The sequence below is a fragment of the Plutella xylostella genome, chromosome 18 (assembly GCF_932276165.1).
Source record: "Plutella xylostella chromosome 18, ilPluXylo3.1, whole genome shotgun sequence".
Taxonomy (NCBI): domain Eukaryota; kingdom Metazoa; phylum Arthropoda; class Insecta; order Lepidoptera; family Plutellidae; genus Plutella; species Plutella xylostella.
Window position 1 is genome coordinate 2,166,315 of NC_063998.1, and position 17,758 is coordinate 2,184,072.

The 17,758-nt window shown below is 39.6% G+C and overlaps 1 protein-coding gene across 1 annotated transcript; it reads left to right on the forward strand.

The window, feature by feature from the left end:
* Positions 1-27: 27 nt before the first annotated feature.
* On the forward strand, positions 28-5,150 carry LOC105396644. Its single transcript, XM_038113861.2, has 5 exons — positions 28-255; positions 2,667-2,783; positions 3,281-3,463; positions 3,905-4,058; positions 4,707-5,150. The coding sequence occupies exons 2-5, from the start codon at positions 2,697-2,699 to the stop codon at positions 4,796-4,798; spliced, it is 516 nt and encodes a 171-aa protein (XP_037969789.2). The 5' UTR covers positions 28-255; positions 2,667-2,696; the 3' UTR covers positions 4,799-5,150.
* The last annotated feature ends 12,608 nt before the right edge of the window (positions 5,151-17,758 follow it).

Below are 17,758 nucleotides of genomic sequence, written 5' to 3' on the forward strand. Positions count from 1 at the left end.
GTATACATCTCGCTTGCACCTCAAGGAAACTTATATATTTATCCCTTTCACAGACTTTCATTGAATCAGTATTCAGATTCAGTAAGTTTGTTTATTCAGATTTCAGAATACCTATTTAAATTCCGATCACAAAACCAGCCAGGATTAAATACAAATAGTTTAAAGAATATTAGGAGAACCGAGAAATAATCTACTTGTCTTAACTTGAGCCATTGTGTGAATTGTGTCGTGTTTTGTTTCTACATCGATAAATTTGTAAGTAATTTTCATGTATTTCTGCCATTATATCCTTGGCATGTTTTAACAAAGTTTCAAGTGCATAGTGATTGAAAGCTGTTTATTTTAAGCCGGTATCGACCTTGATCATCATTTCAAAGTTTCTATATACTTTATTAGTTACAAGGACACCCACTCCCATATTATTTTATGTGACTTCGGGCACCTAGGTTAACTCAAAGTCACCACTTAACAGAATTTATTAACTTCAGTTGAAGAGAAGTTAAGTTGTAACAGAAAGACCACTAAAATTAAATCACTATCTTAAACTATATTTAATGGGTTCAATATCACCCAAACAATGATACAATGACACAATACATTTATTTTCTCATTAAATGGACTGTTATTGTGGACTTTATCCATAGTTAATAGTGCACAACCACACCACAACCTATACAAACCAACATAGGATGAAGTTGTATGAAGTTGATTGGTGTCACAGTATTTGTATGTTCATTCATACAAATAAGTTTCCAATACACCTGTCGTACCCACCTTTTGGTGTGGTTTCTGAATTAAGTAAACATGTGATAAGTATACCAGGGTCCTCTCGGGTAGAAAATGGCATACTTAAACTGTTTTGATAATAGCATGCTATAGCTGGCCAGGCTTAAAAACCTTCCTTCATTGGAAGGTGACCCGTGCCCCAGCAGTGGGGAGATGACAGGTTGTGTTCATGATGATGATGATTCTACAGAGGAGCTCTGCTGCTGTTGAGCTTGATTTGGCTGGCCTACTGCTGGGATTATAATAAGCTATCTATTGGGAATTTCAAATTTACAAGGAATGTGAAGTACTTACCTAGCTTAAATGAGAAGTTTGTGTAAGTTTGCTCATGGCTTATGGCTCAATGAACTTTTTTGTTTGTAAAGTGTTGTAATTAAAAAAGATTGTCGCGCCACACGTACCTTTGGCATACTAACTTGTATGTCTATCATCTACTTCAGCATAATTATGGTATTGAGAAATAACAATTTTATTGTGCTTGTGAATGTTCTTATAAAAAAATACATTAATTATAAAGTGAGTATTGGTCTGTGGGAACAGTATTTTAATTTCATTCAATTAAAATAATGTCACAATTAAAGCTCCAGTCTCCTGACTGAAGCCATAAATAGCCATAACAGCCAATTAATTTGCACTTTGATGTAATGGAGACTACTCTGCAAGGACAGTCAGCAGAAGAAACATATATTTTTTAAACATTGTTGGTTGGTTTGCATTTCTTAATTTTTTTGTCAGGTTAGTAAATTGATGATTTAATGATATTATTATATGTATGGGATGTTTTTGGTTTAAATTAAAAATAAGTTAGTTGTAAGTTTCTAGCAGTAAATTAGGTAGTAGATATAGATAAAGTACCTACCTAATAAAAAAAATATGAAGAGGGTGGGTAGGTACTGTATGCCGTCATTGCAGTCTGTACCTACACATGAATACAGTACAGTCGTCAATGATCGAGATAAGTCCACCTCGCATCCACCAGACGACCTTGGGACGTCGAGCTCTGCCCCAATAACGGGGCCTGACTTCAATCAAGTGGTCCATGGCATAAGCGATAGCGATGGTTTTAGTTCTTTGAGATCTATGCTAAATACTAATTGCGTAAATCCTACTCATTCGAAAAAGGATAGGTACAGCACGCAACCTATAATGTATGTTCAAAAGTATGTAAGTACCTACTGGTATTGCGAAAAGTGGGTGGCTTTGACTATCCCTTCGGAAATTAAGTAGGTAAAGACGTGAGCATAAGCACATTACACAATGTAATTTTAACGAAATCCGTAATAACAGTAATAACTGAAAAGATAGATAGGTACTACTTTGTAAAATTAATTTTAACACTATACACCTATAGAAATCGCTTGAATCCTATAACTCGCATCCATAAAGTAACGGAGAAATAGCGCACAATTAACCTGCACTTGTTTTACAAGTTTTAAGGGTTTTGTTTTTTCCCACCGACACGCCTATTATAGAGTATCAGTATTCAGTAGTCCTTCAAGATGACGAGATCAGAGCCAGCTACCGAGTGAGTTAAATTTTATAAACGAAAACCTTTGTTGAACCCACGAGCGGGAAAGAGAGGTGTTTTGACCAGTGCGTCTGTTCGGGATATTCTAGCTCGCCTTTTTTCTGTCAGATGCAGTGATAATATTTCCTTGGGATGTTTTAGAAGTCTTGATAAGGATTTATCTTTTCAACTGTAATTAGGTAGAGATACCAACAATGAGATGTGTCTAGAATCTAGTTCATGATATTCATGCTGATAACGAAATACGAAAAGTAACTATGATGTGGTTTGTTTTTGTACTGTGTAAGTGAACACAAATTATAGCTATCTCTACATATTATAATCTATCTACGAAACCCCTCCTAATTTCCAGTGTCCCCGCCAAGCCCCTCGGCCTAGAGTCATGGTGTCGTGGCTGCCGCACGTGACCTCGTTCTGCTGCTGTCTGGGGCTGGAGGCCGGCGCCAAGGTCACGGGATTCCTGCATCTGGTGAGTGCTACATATTGTTTAAGCATTTTACAGGCAGTGGCTGTACTATTACCACCTTATTTTGAACTCTAGTAATGTAATATTTCCGTTTAGTCGGTGGCAAACAGTTTTCCTACTAATAAGACTTTATGTCCACTACTTATAGAGGCATCATCCAATTAGCGCCATTCTGTCTTCCTCTACCTTCCTTATCCAATCACCACCGGCTTTACACCATAAGTCATTGTTTTCAACTGCTACTATGTACAGTCTCTTATAATGACTTTATTTCTGATGCGATCCTCTAGTTAGGGATTATGCAATATGTTGCTCCTAGCATACCTACCTATCTCTTTCCATTGCTCGTTGAGCGTCTCTTCGGCCCACCAGTCCAACCGCCAATGTCCATGTTTCTGAACCATACATCATTGTCATCTACCACAGAACACATTTAGTAAAAAACCTTTGCCAATAAACCCGCTGTAATGTAACTAACCACACCCCTCTCTCCCCCACAGCTGCTATCCCTCTTCCTCGTGGTACTATGCTCGTACTACTCCGTCCAGTTCCATCAGTACAAGGGTACAGTCGACGACGCGGACGGCGTGTATAGTACGTCGTATGCCGTGGCGGTGACGGTGACGCTGTTGAGCACGGCGCATGCGGTGGCCGCGACTGTACTGCTGTATGGAGTTTATAAGGTGAGGAGGTGTGAATATTATTTATGAATTCGACACACCCTAGATGGTCATAGAGTGGCTACGTTGACTGGCTTTAACTACGGTGATGAATAATCCAGCCCTACTGTTATCAACACGGTACAAAAAACTAAAATGACAGTAGTGGCCATCTGGTGGCACAGCTCAGCATTATTAAATACTAATTTGAATTTGCATTTCACTGCTCAAAAGGCGAGAAAAACTTCCCCCGAACATGCGAGTTTTCCGGTGCACAAAGGGCTCTCCTAGTGATACATACACACAGTGTATGTGAACGAACCTAAAACGAAGTGTATCACTATCTATGGCCACCAATTCCCCTATTCGAATGCAGATGTATAGCCAACTTTCGATGTTTGTCTCAGTACATCCAACCTCAAAACCTCTGCCAACAATTCATTGCATTGTCGCCCCTATCCCCAGCGCAACACGACGGCTCTCCGCGCGTGGGTCTACGTGATGCTGGTGTTACTAGTCGGAGGGGTGTTGTACAATGTGGTGGTGTCTATCAAGTTCGGGTTCGCTGGGTCCGGGTCGGATATTTTCCTGACCTTCGCTGAAGGCTTCTTTGCTTACTGTGAGTATTAATTTCTAGTTTTTCGTCAGCATCCGTATCCATTATCCGTCCGTAAGGACCGAAAACATGAACAGGGTGTTGCAAAAAGGGTGCTGAGTATACTAAGCCGAAAGGGGGTGACTCAGGGGGTCATTCTGAACAAATTTTGTTCTACGAGTTTTGAAAATACACGATAAACACCTGAGTCACCCCCTTTCGGCTTAGTATACCCTTTTTTTAACACCCTGTATAACAAACGTCACGTCTTATGAGCAGTTATATTCTATTCTAAGTTTCCTAGACACAGTAGTATAAAATGTTATCATTGTTGAATCATAATAAGCTGGTCAATCTATCCAATATAAATGGTCAGCTTCGTAAGTAGCGATACACTTTAAACGGATAGTAGATTTGTCAGTTTGCAGTGTATGGTTATGGTTACTTAGGGCCGATTTTTCAATGGTCAGATATGGGCTATCTGAGGAATAATTCTGATGCTGTCGCGTCTGAATGTTTGTATTTGACAGTGACAGCAACAAATTTTCCTCAGATAACGTTTATCTGACCATTGAAAAATTAGCCCTTATGCAGCTGACTGTACCAAACATTCGAACAAACTTTACCAGTAATGAAACATAATTAATATGTTTACTTCTCTCTCTTTTTCAGGCGTAATCTTCTACTTCATAATAACCATAAACAGTTACTACATGATGGTGAAAAGCTGCGAAGATATGGACGGACCAAAATACGACTACTGAGAAACGACCGATAGATAAGTTATTTTAAACCTACTTTATTTTATTACCTATATAAATATTTATTTACTTTTCGACACATAGATAACTGCCGATGAAGAAAATAATGCATTTAATAGCATTCAAAAAGTTTTTTTAAATATTGAAGATGAGTAATAAGGATAGGTATAATATGCGCCAATAAAGATCGAATCTCAAATGACGGTTTGGACTGTAAGAAAAACGGGGATGCAAGATATGCGATGTGTAGTTATTTAGTCAGAGGGAATGATTTAGAACCGCCATAAGATTAGCATTTCTTTATTGGCGCCGCTTATGAAACATTATTTGGCATATAACTATATTGAAAGATGAAAACGCATAAAAAGACGAATCGGAAAACCTATTTATAATATATTGAACGTTATTTATGCTTGAGCTTAATAAATATTCTGAAGCATTATTGATGAATCTAAACATAACGCCATCTAGGTGAAGTTGTGAGAACTAGATTTGGCGACACTATCGACATCTATACATATAAAGGTTCTTTATTTTTATAAGTTTTTTTAATTATATTTTTTATAATTTTAATGATTTTTGGAAAGTTTTACTTAGTTTTAATAAGAGATGAAATCAGTGTGTACTGTAATGGATGGATATTAATTTTATATTATGTAGTCTGAGCCTATCTGAAACCTAGTTAAACATTGTGAGATATGGCGTTTCGACTTTCTCCGTGTTCGGCATCATAAGGGTCACAGTAACAGTTAAATAAAGTCCATTTTTCTCTCCACCTTTAATTTGCAAGGTGCGGGTGCCTATATAAATAGAGTGAGTCGCCCGCGCGCCTCAGTTGGTTTTTGATTTTTGAAGTGAACACTTCGGCAAAATGGCTCAATGTAGCCACGGTTCTCGTCGGCTTCGCTCCGACGGGGAAAAATATAATATTGAATTTGCGGAGTCCTCGCTGCCGGGAGCTGTAGCGTGATGCGGACCAGGCGGCGCGGGGCCTGCCGGCTGCTGCGCACGCAGCCATTGCTGAGGATTTCGCAACGAAGGTTTGAGTTGATAAGCCGTGAGTAAAATGCTATTATTTACTGCTTTTAAAAGCTCAGCCACTGGTCATAATGCTCCGGCGCTTGGGGTTTTTATCCCACGCAGTAGGGTCCGATTCAATAGTCGTGGTGATGATTGATCACATATTCCGGTCCTACTAGTGGCGCTTGAGCTAGATACTTACATTAATGACCGCTTTAAGTAAAGCATATGTTAATTTTATAAAGGAAAAAATTATAAAAATATATTTTTCTACCCTCAATTTCTAATATTTTTAGAAAACAGTTGATAAAAACCTTGCTATTACAATAATGCACTTGATTATAGCTTACTTAAGGCTTTACAAACAGGAGCTTTCCAGGACCGTCATAGGATTTTTTACAGGAAGCACGTGGCTCCGAGTTTCAGTATGTTGGGACATTGTGGCATGTGCGGCGAGTAATGTGATCCGCCGGTACCTACCCGCTGAGGGTAGGCAGGCCGATTCGGTGAAATTGAAGTTTCGTGTAACCTGCACCCGGCCCTGTGCTCCTGCGCTGGCCGACGTCTCGTGGCACCTGCATCGCAGCGTACACCCGGCCCTGCGCTCCTGCCCTGGCCACCGGTTCGTGCCACCTGCATCGCAGCATACACCCGGCCCTGTGCTCCTGCGCTGGCCGCCGTCTCGTGCCACCTGCATCGCAGCGTACACCCGGTCCTGGCCCTGGCCACCGGTTTGTGGTACCTGCATCGCTGCATAGACCCAGCCATGCACTCCTGCCCTGGCGGCTGTACACCCGGTCCTGGCCCTGGCCACCGTTTTGTGCCACCTGCATCGCAGCGTACACCCGGTCCTGGCCCTGGCCACCGGTTTGTGCTACCTGCATCGCTGCATAGACCCAGCTATGTACTCCTGACCTGGCGGCTGTGTTGTCCCACCTGCATCGCTGCGCACACCTGGCACTTCTGTTCTGGTTGCCAGATCCAAACGCCCCCTGTCTGGGAAGAGATTTTATGCTCAGCGGAACCGCCTGCACTATTGCTAGCACGGTCATCATCATCATCAGCCATCATTATGAGTGACTTATTTAGAAGGTATCGAGTAACGTGCGCTATTCATCAGTGATTTTGGCATATGCAGACGAACGTTTACTGCCAAGGTTGGTCATGTTAGCCATACAAGGGCACACCAACGAAGCCTGAGTAACCACCTGCAGTCGCCGTAGCCGCAGCGGCATGGATGACGACAAATCGGGTAACGTGCACCGCTTCTAAAAGTGTTATAGCACTTCAATTTGATGCCTCCGCTGAGGTAGGGTATTCTATTAAAGCAGCTTTTTTCTGAAATGCCCAAAGTGACCTGTAGACTGCTCCTGGGGATAGTTGTGCAATCAATTTTTTATTTCGATGTCTCTGCTGAAGAAACTGTCAAATGCAGCTTTTGTTCTAAACTTCCTAAAGATCATTGGACTGCTCATGGGAATGGTGACGCACGGTAAGTACAGGAGCGTTACTCTATACTGATGAGAAACGAACGAACGAGAGCTGTCGTGCAATCGGCACGTTTAATACATACAAACAGATAGAGCGGCTCGCGCCGCAGTGCACTGAAATTTCGTTTTTCGTCATATAAAGTGACCCCCCAGACACTATCTTAAGTGTCATGACACATCGGCAGATTCCAGCTTTGAGTCTTTTCTTTTCTCGGCTGTGAGCAAAGTGAATCCCACCGGCGAGTGTTCAACCTAAAAGCACTGAGCTAATTCCTGATTTCGTGAAAGTCGCTGTTGCTATACCATACCGCTTCACAAGTTACCGAATTTATTATGATCCTACTGTCGGGTGATCACGATCAGAGTGTCATCGCGGTTTCTGAGTGGCACCATATTTAGCTGTCTTCCTTATGTCCCAGTGGATTGTGAGTGTGTATCCGAGCTCTTTGTTGAAAAATGCGTGAACCTCCTACGCAGCAGCTGTCTACTAGTTGTGTATCGAATAAATCGAGTAACGGTGCTCTTGCACGAGACGACTACCTTTTGGTAAAATTATAACTTCCACTATTCTGGGCACATGCATATACCTACTGTGTACTGTGTATCACATCACGTGTAGCCGCAGCCCTACTCAATGTACGGGGCTAGATAATAAACAATGGCAGTCGTCATTAAATTTCTATGAATTTCGAAGGTCATCATTTGGAGCACAATCCAAAGTGTGAAAGTACCTATTCATGCCTAAACGGCTTCTCTAATGAAAATATATTTTTAATTCGATTCTGGCGCAAACGTTTCATAACTATTTTTCAACACTGTATCTGCTGAAACTACTTAGACTGACTGGTTAAGATGCAGACGTGCCGTTTTCACAATTCCATTTTGAGTAATCCTCAACTGTTTTATGGATCTTTCAGTTAGTTACGTAACTAGTTACCAAGTAAAAAATTACGTCATGCTCGTACTCGCATCTCATTTAGGAGCTCTCTGGCCTCTAGCTGAAGGCTAGAACTGGTATATATATCTACTAAGCTAGTACAGAGTTATAACCGGGCAGCGGTGACGTGGTAGCTGCTTGATTTATTAGAGTTTGCTGAAAACTTTCTAAATAAGTAATAATTATTAGTCATAATATTAACTCTTCGCAGTTCTTTCAGAATGCAATACCAGGTCGCTGAAGTAGGTAACCTTCCTTAGCTGGACAACAACAACGACAACAAGCCTTTTTGTTTTAAAGAATGTCACAGTTATTCGCCGTTCCACTGTCATATCGATGTCCAAGGACTTTTTCTTGGGTATAGCTAACTACCTAAGTTTACCTATAGATAGCCGCAAGCTATCTGCTGTTGGCGAACTGTCAGTTCTGATTGATAAGTCAGGCTCGAGGTGGCTCGTCCAACTGTCCATGTTCCCGCCATCATGATTGTTGCTCCCACATTAGAGAGTCTATGTTGGCTGTCGTTGCATCAGGTCTGATCAGGTACAACTAACATCTTTACGTACCATCTTTATTTAATCGAGCTATTTTATTTTGTTTTATCTAGGTTGACCTAATGGTTTCAAAATCGAACCTACAACAATGTAAGTAGGTACCTACCTACGTACCTTTGAAGTTGCAACAAGGCGAAGCCTTAAGGTTTTGGCCGAGACCTGCCCTTAGTGTTGACGAACATACCTAAGGTGACCTTGTTAATGTTTTTCATATGAAGTACTGAACATTTTACTTATCCTGGTGGCATGACTGATCATTTACTTACCCAGTTAAGACATGTTAGCCGGGTTTCATTTATCAACTATTATAATTGTTATTGTTGTGTTAATCAATCTTTATTAATTGATGTCATCTACCAAGGAATGCTGCCAGAGCTCATAATATTCACACATGATGATACAGAATGATAGTAGCCCACAAAATCGGTGCAAAGGCTTATAAAATAACTTTCCTTCCTAGTAGGACTGCACAGGAACTCGCTAACCGCCAAGTTAGTTAGAATACAAAATTAGACTGTGTGTTACTTGTCAATCTAGAATATGAATATAGTGACCTGCATCATGTTTTGAAAAACTGAATACTTAGTTATCCGCCAGTGTCACAGCCTTCATCTAATCTTTTCCAGTAGCTGATGAGGCTGAGATATTTAGTAAAATTATCTTCCCTTCAAGCATCACTCCTCGTTCCAAGGACTAGATGCCGCGCCAGGTGTTGCAGGCCGTGTCGTCGTACAGGGCTGACTGAGCAGGTCCTCGAGGCTCCAGGGTCGGCTGCTGCATTTCTGAGGTCAGTCCAGAATTACATACCCTAGTCAGCATGTGCTGACCTAAGCCCCAGCGGCCTGGATCGATATTCTACATTTTACAGCTTTTAAATATTGTTGCAAAGTATTTCACTGGTTCCATCCATTCGGCTAGTGTATGTTAAAAATATTGCCTTGACAATAACAAGATTTTGATCAATAATTACTTATAAGTATTGCTTTCGAAGAGGCACTGTGTGTATCCATATGTATACATACCTACCTATATACGTATAGGTACATACCTTCCATAACTTTCTGACAAGTCAGGAATAATAAGGAAGTACTTAAGTCTTATGTATACTTATACCTTTCTTTTTAGTATATCTATTACCTAGAAATCTATGCATTATAAATTTATAGATTCAAATATTTATCTACTGATATACTCATCAGTAGCTTATGGGTCACAGTTGGTTTTCTCTCCACCATGCGATAATAAACACATCTCACAATGTTTAACTAGGTTTCAGATAGGCTCAGACTACATAATAGACGCATTTTTCCTGAAATAAAAATGACATATTATGTATCTAGCCTATCTGAAACCTAGTCATTTCTGCATGGTGATATTACAACTGAGGCGCGCGGGCGACTCACTCTATTTATATAGGCACCCGCACCTTGCAAATTAAAGGTGGAGAGAAAAATGGACTTTATTTAACTGTTACTGTGACCCTTATGATGCCGAACACGGAGAAAGTCGAAACGCCATATCTCACAATGTTTAACTAGGTTTCAGATAGGCTAGATACATAATATGTCATTTTTATTTCAGGAAAAATGCGTCTATTTATAGCAGTATAATTATTTGATTGGTCATGGATCCTTAAAGTTATATCTACTTACACTTGTCCAAAATTAATAATGCACATGCAGATCTTCACACCCCAATCATTAAATCGTAAGAGCCTTAAAAAATCACTTACATTTTGCACCTTGTTCGAAAGAAATAGGAGTCAATATCATGTGTCACATAATCGAAAACAACCGATCTGTCAAAGATTTCTATGCGCATTATAAATTTTGGAGCACTGTACACCCTTATCAATTAGGGCCTACGGCTCAAATCTCACAAATATCAAACAAAAGGTCGAAATAACAAATTTGATTTGTTGTTAATACCTATTTAGTTTGTTGTTAATTGAACATGGTTCTTTTTCTTTAAAGAAGATACACTCATCTTGAAAAAATCTAGTCAACCGTTAGTGTATTTTACCATAATATTGTCGTTCAAACTGAATAATTGTTGATGAATTTGCAACCGTCTATAATACAATAGTATTTTTAATAAGCTTTTTAATTCCAATTTATAAACGGCACCTCGGTTATCCACCAATTGTCTGGCAGTAAGGGTGTGTATTTTACCTAACCGGACTAGAGAGGCCCTACTAGGTATATTATGTATTTATAAGGGACACAGTACACCTCACGGTAGCTGTAAGTATGTATTAGATTGTAAGTGCATTTTAATATACATACTCTCAATTCCTAACAATAATTTTATATAGGATATGATTGCCATTGAAGTATTGATGCCTTAAATGTGAAAGCCTTTTAAACATAAATAGAAAATAGTTATATTCAAATGGTTCTATAAAAGTACAATAATAGCATAATAACTAAAACAGTAGGGAATGATAAGTGTACTTATTTACTTTTACCAGACAGTGTTTTTGAAATGTGTATTTTTCATTATTTTGGTGCTGTATGACTACACAAATAAGATGAGAATTTGTTGCTATAATAAAAACTAAATTATCCAAAGATTTAAACAAATTAAAGACTCAAAAATAATGTTTTGGACTGATAACTGCCAACTAAACAATTTTAGCATTTTGTAGTACTTTGATATTTTTGCTAACTATATAAAACTCGTTTTACTTATACAAAATACATAGGTACTATTTATTAAGTCTTTGTTTTTGGTATAAATGTATAATTACATCAAACCGAATCCCTTGACTTGGTACAGACAACAACAAAATAATTTATTTCGATGATCCGAAGTATAAGAAGCGAAAGATAGATATTATTCAATTGATAACTAAAACCAGGTTAATCTACTTTCCTAAACGGATAACTATAATGCCCTGTGGTAAAAAAACTATTTCACAAAAACTCTTACTGGCCCTGTAGCACGGCACGCTATTAAGACGTGACAAAAGTTCTCCGTCGTCGTCACTCTTGAGGCAGCGCGATGTGAGTGAGCGCGATGCAAAACTCTTATCACGTCTTAAATGCGCCCCGTGCTAGCCCTTCTGATATGTTTGTTTCTTTCCCTTCATTCGATTTCTTTATCTTTACTTCTTTCCTACTTTTCATCTACACTTACCTTAAAATTATTATGAACAAAATGTAACAACGCGTTTTAAAATAAAAACTACAGTAGCCTTACTTACGTGCCGTATTAATGATAAGAATTTGATGCTTACTGTATTTTCGAAAGTTGGTCAATCTCACAATATGTATACAAAATGTTTTATTTAGTAATAAGGTAATAATTACATAAGAACATTTATGAAATTGTTGTGTAGAATTAAGAAGTAGGTTAAGAAATAATGCTTGCGCTTTGATAAGTTGTGATACTGAAAGCTAATGATTGGATCTTTTATCTGCTAAAATTATACACGAGTCCCACGACCAAGAAACCACGTGGTGGGAAAGTACCTTAAGGTAGAAATTAAATCTGAAATTTCTTGCCCTTACTTCAAATTTCTATGCTACATAAATTACTACTGACTCGTGTGATCGGTACAGAAAAATCACGACTCTTTTCTTAACACCGCGGGTTTCTAAGGCAGCCACGCGTATCCTATGGTGCTTCGCTCACTGAACAAGAGTCAAGGCGGAGTCGCGGCGGCGGCGACAAAGAACCGCGTCTTCCCTATGTTTTCTGTGACTTTTCCTCGACTCTAGCAGTGAGCGGGGCGCCTAAGTCAGATTATTTTCATGACTGCATTAACTTTTTGAAAGAAGTATTGAAGTCTCCATGTAGTAAAATACCCTGCTAGCAATTTCAATAGTATCTAAGGTACTTCCCCTTCATGTGCCATCGCTGTGGGACGCCCTGATATTAAGCATTTGCTACATATTTTTTGGCATTTTATTTCTAGTGAAACAGTACTTAGTGGTACTTAACTAGCGGGCTTGAAATGCCAAGTTATTTAATAGTGAGGTATTATTAAGCACAGCTATTTTGTAGAAGATGTTGTTATGTATTTTAGAGGCAAATAAAAAGTTAAATTAACATAACTTATATTTTATTTTATACCTTTGATCATTGATCTCCGATAGATTATAAAGTACAATTTTTTTATCCCATGTACCTATAGACACGGTTTAAAAATACATAAGTACCTACATTAAAAAGCGGCATACTACTTAGGTACCTTCAATTTCAGCTTGCTGCTAGTAACCTAACACTACCTAGGTCCGATGAATAGTTTTTTCAGCTTATACAGGATGGAATATTTATCAGTTTCCTCCGTTTTGGCAGGCGTACCTATACACCTAGTTATAGAATATTATATCTTGAAGCTAAACTAATGTACTTAATGTAAAGAAAAAAGTTAGATTTTGGGATAGGGAGGGATTTCCAATAATATATCCAGATGCATTTTACACAATTCGTTTATTCATCGGAATTATTATTTAAATAAGTATCACGATGTAACGCCACCTTCCATATTTCTTTAATTAGATATTATTATAATAATTATTATGTTGTATAATACATGTCTAGGGCCTTAGGTATTAAGTACGAGCACTGGAAAATAACTATGATTGTCTAACTTAGTAAGTACACCTAGACATCGAGTTAAGTAACTTACCCCAGTTTCCATAACACTATTCATAGTTAACCACTGTTAATATTGTGCTATACCTACCACTTTTGCATCGCCCTGTAGTGTATAAGTGCTTTTATTTTTTTATATATTAGTAGGTAGATTAACTTTGAATAGTTTCATGGAAATGTATTGTTTGAATTTCACAAATGTATAGTTCAATGATATATTATCCACCTTGGTTTCGGAATGTTCGATGTACAATAATTTCGATAATAATATTTTCATGCAAGTAAATAATAATCTATTTAAGTAAAATTTTTCGTTGCTAGTTAATTCACATTCACTTAGGCTCGTTTAGTCAAATAGTAAGTACAGTCGATTCACAAATCTAAATAAATTCACAATAATAGACGCATTTTTCCTGAAATAAAAATGACATATTATGTATCTAGCCTATCTGAAACCTAGTTAAACATTGTGAGATATGGCGTTTCGACTTTCTCCGTGTTCGGCATCATAAGGGTCACAGTGACAGTTAAATAAAGTCCATTTTTCTCTCCACCTTTAGTTTGCAAGGTGCGCCTCAGTTGTAATATCACCATGCAGAAATGACTAGGTTTCAGATAGGCTAGATACATAATATGTCATTTTTATTTCAGGAAAAATGCGTCTATTATGTAGTCTGAGCCTATCTGAAACCTAGTTAAACATTGTGAGATGTGTTTATTATCGCATGGTGGAGAGAAAACCAACTGTGACCCATAAGCTACTGATGAGTATATCAGTAGATAAATATTTGAATCTATAAATTTATAATGCATAGATTTCTAGGTAGTAGATATACTAAAAAGAAAGGTATAAGTATACATAAGACTTAAGTACTTCCTTATTATTCCTGACTTGTCAGAAAGTTATGGAAGGTATGTACCTATTCATATAGGTAGGTATTATACATATGGATACACACAGTGCCTCTTCGAAAGCAATACTTATAAGTAATTATTAATCAAAATCTTGTTATTGTCAAGGCAATATTTTTAACATACACTAGCCGAATGGATGGAACCAGTGAAATACTTTGCAACAATATTTAAAAGCTGTAAAATGTAGAATATCGATCCAGCCCGCTGGGGCAAAGGGCCAGCACATGCTGACTAGGGTATGTAATTCTGGACTGACCCCAGAAATGCAGCAGCCGACCCTGGAGCCTCGTGGACCTGCTCAGTCAGCCCCGTACGACGACACGACCTGCAACACCTGGCGCGGCATCTAGTCCTTGGAACAAGGAGCGGTGCTTGAAGGGAAGATAATTTTACTAAATATCTCAGCCTCATCAGCTACTGGAAAAGATTAGATGAAGGCTGTGACACTGGCGGATAACTAAGTATTCAGTTTTTCAAAACACGATGCAGGTCACCATATTCATATTCTAGATTGACAAGTAACACACAGTCTAATTTTGTATTCTAACTAACTCGGCGGTTAACGAGTTCCTGTGCAGTCCTACTAGGAAGGAAAGTTATTTTATAAGCCTTTGCACCGATTTTGTGGGCTACTATCATTCTGTATCATCATGGTGTGAATATTATGAGCTCTGGCAGCATTCCTTGGTAGATGACATCAATTAATAACGATTGATTAACACAACAATAACAATTATAATAGTTGATAAATGAAACCCGGCTAACATGTCTTAACTGGGTAAGTAAATGATCAGTCATGCCACCAGGATAAGTAAAATGTTCAGTACTTCATATGAAAAACATTAACAAGGTCACCTTTAGGTATGTTCGTCAACACTAAGGGTAGGTCCCGGCCAAAACCTTAATTTAGGCTTCGCCTTGTTGCAACTTCAAAGGTACGTAAGTAGGTACACTAGGTACCTACTTACATTGTTGTAGGTTAAATTTTAAAACCATTAAGTCAACCAAGACAACACAAAATAAAATAGCTCGATTAAATAAAGATGGTACGTAAAGATGTTAGTTGTACCTGATCAGACCTGATGCAACGACAGCCAACATAGACTCTCTAATCTGTGGAAGCAACAATCATGGTGGCGGGAACATGGACAGTTGGACGAGCCACCTCGAGCCTGACTTATCAATCAGAACTGACAGTTCGCCAACAGCAGATAGCTTGCGGCTATCTATAGGTAAACTTAGGTAGTAAGCTATACCAAAGAAAAAGTCCTTGGACATCGATATGACAGTGGAACGGTGAATAACTATGACATTCTTCAAAACAAAAAGGCTTGTTGTTGTTGTCCAGCTAAGGAAGGTTACCTACTTCAGCGACCTGATATTGCATTCTGAAAGAACTGCGAAGAGTTATGACTAATAATTATTACTTATTTTGAAAGTTTTCAGCAAACTCTAATAAATCAAGCAGCTACCACGACGCCACGTCACCACTGCCCGGTTATAACTCTGTACTAGCTTAGTAGATATATATACCAGAGAGCTCCAATCAGATGCGAGTACAAACATTTTACTTGGTAACTAGTTACGTAACTAACTGAAAGATCCATAAAAAAGTTGAGGATTACTCAAAATGGAATTGTGAAAACGGCACGTCTGCACCAGTCAGTCTAAGAAGTTTCAGCAGATACAGTGTTGAAAAATAGTTATGAAACGTTTGCGCCAGAATCGAATTAAAAATACATTTTCATTGAGAAGCCGTTTAGGCATGAATAGGTACTTTCATCCTTTGAATTGTGCTCCAAATGATGAATTCATAGAAATTTAATGACGACTGCCATTGTTTATTATCTAGCCCAGTAATTTGAGTAAGGCTGCGGCTACACGTGATGTGATACACAGTACACAGTAGGTATATGCATGTTCCCAGAATAGTGGAAGTTATAATTTTACCAAAAGGTAGTCGTCTCGTGCAAGAGCACCGTTACTCGATTTATTCGATACACAACTATATAGTAGACAGCTGCTGCGTAGGAGGTTCACGCATTTTTCAACAAAGAGCTCGGATACACACTCACAATCCACTGGGACATAAGGAAGACAGCTAATGTGGTGCCACTCAGAAACCGCGATGACACTCTGATCATGATCACCCGACAGTAGGATCATAATAAGTTCGGTAACTTGAGAAGCGGTATGGTATAGCAACAGCGACTTTCACGAAATCAGGAATTAGCTCAGTGCTTTTAGGTTGAACACTCGCCGGTGGGATTCACTTTGCTCACAGCCGAGAAAAGAAAAGACTCAAAGCTGGAATCTGCCGATGTGTCATGACACTTAAAGATAGTGTCTGGGGGGTCACTTTATATGGCGAAAAACGAACTTTCAGTGCACTGCGGCGCGAGCCGCTCTATCTGTTTGTATGTATTAAACGTGCCGATTGAACGACAGCTCTCGTTCGTTCGTTTCTCATCAGTATAGAGTAACGCTCCTGTACTTACCGTGCGTCACCATTCCCATGAGCAGTCCAATGATCTTTAGGCAGTTTAGAACAAAAGCTGCATTAGACAGTTTCTTCAGAAGAGACATCGAAATAAAAAAAAAAAAAAAAAAAATTGATTGCACAACTATCCCCAGGAGCAGTCTACAGGTCACTTTGGGCAGTTCAGAAGAAAGCTGCTTTAACAGGATACCTCAGCGGAGGCATCAAATTGAAGTGCTATAACACTTTTAGAAGCGGTGCACGTTACCCGATTTGTCGTCCTCCATGCCGATGTGGCTACGGCGACTGCAGGTGGTTACTCAGGCTTCGTTGGTGTGCCCTTGTATGGCTAACATGACCAACCTTGGCAGTAAACGTTCGTCTGCATATGCCAAAATCACTGATGAATAGCGCACGTTACTCGATACCTTCTAGATAAGTCACTCATAATGATGGCTGATGACGATGATGACCGTGCTAGCAATAGTGCAGGCGTTTCCGCTGAGCATAAAATCTCTTCCCAGACAGGGGGCGTTTGGATCTGGCAACCAGAACAGGAGTGCCAGGTGTGCGCAGCGATGCAGGTGGAACAACACAGCCGCCAGGGCAGGAGTGCATGGCTGGGTCTATGCAGCGATGCAGGTAGCACAAACCGGTGGCCAGGGCCAGGACCGGGTGTACACTGCGATGCAGGTGGCACAAAACGGTGGCCAGGGCCAGGACCGGGTGTACAGCCGCCAGGGCAGGAGTGCATGGCTGGGTCTATGCAGCGATGCAGGTACCACAAACCGGTGGCCAGGGCCAGGACCGGGTGTACGCTGCGATGCAGGTGGCACGAGACGGCGGCCAGCGCAGGAGCACAGGGCCGGGTGTATGCTGCGATGCAGGTGGCACGAACCGGTGGCCAGGGCAGGAGCGCAGGGCCGGGTGTACGCTGCGATGCAGGTGCCACGAGACGGCGGCCAG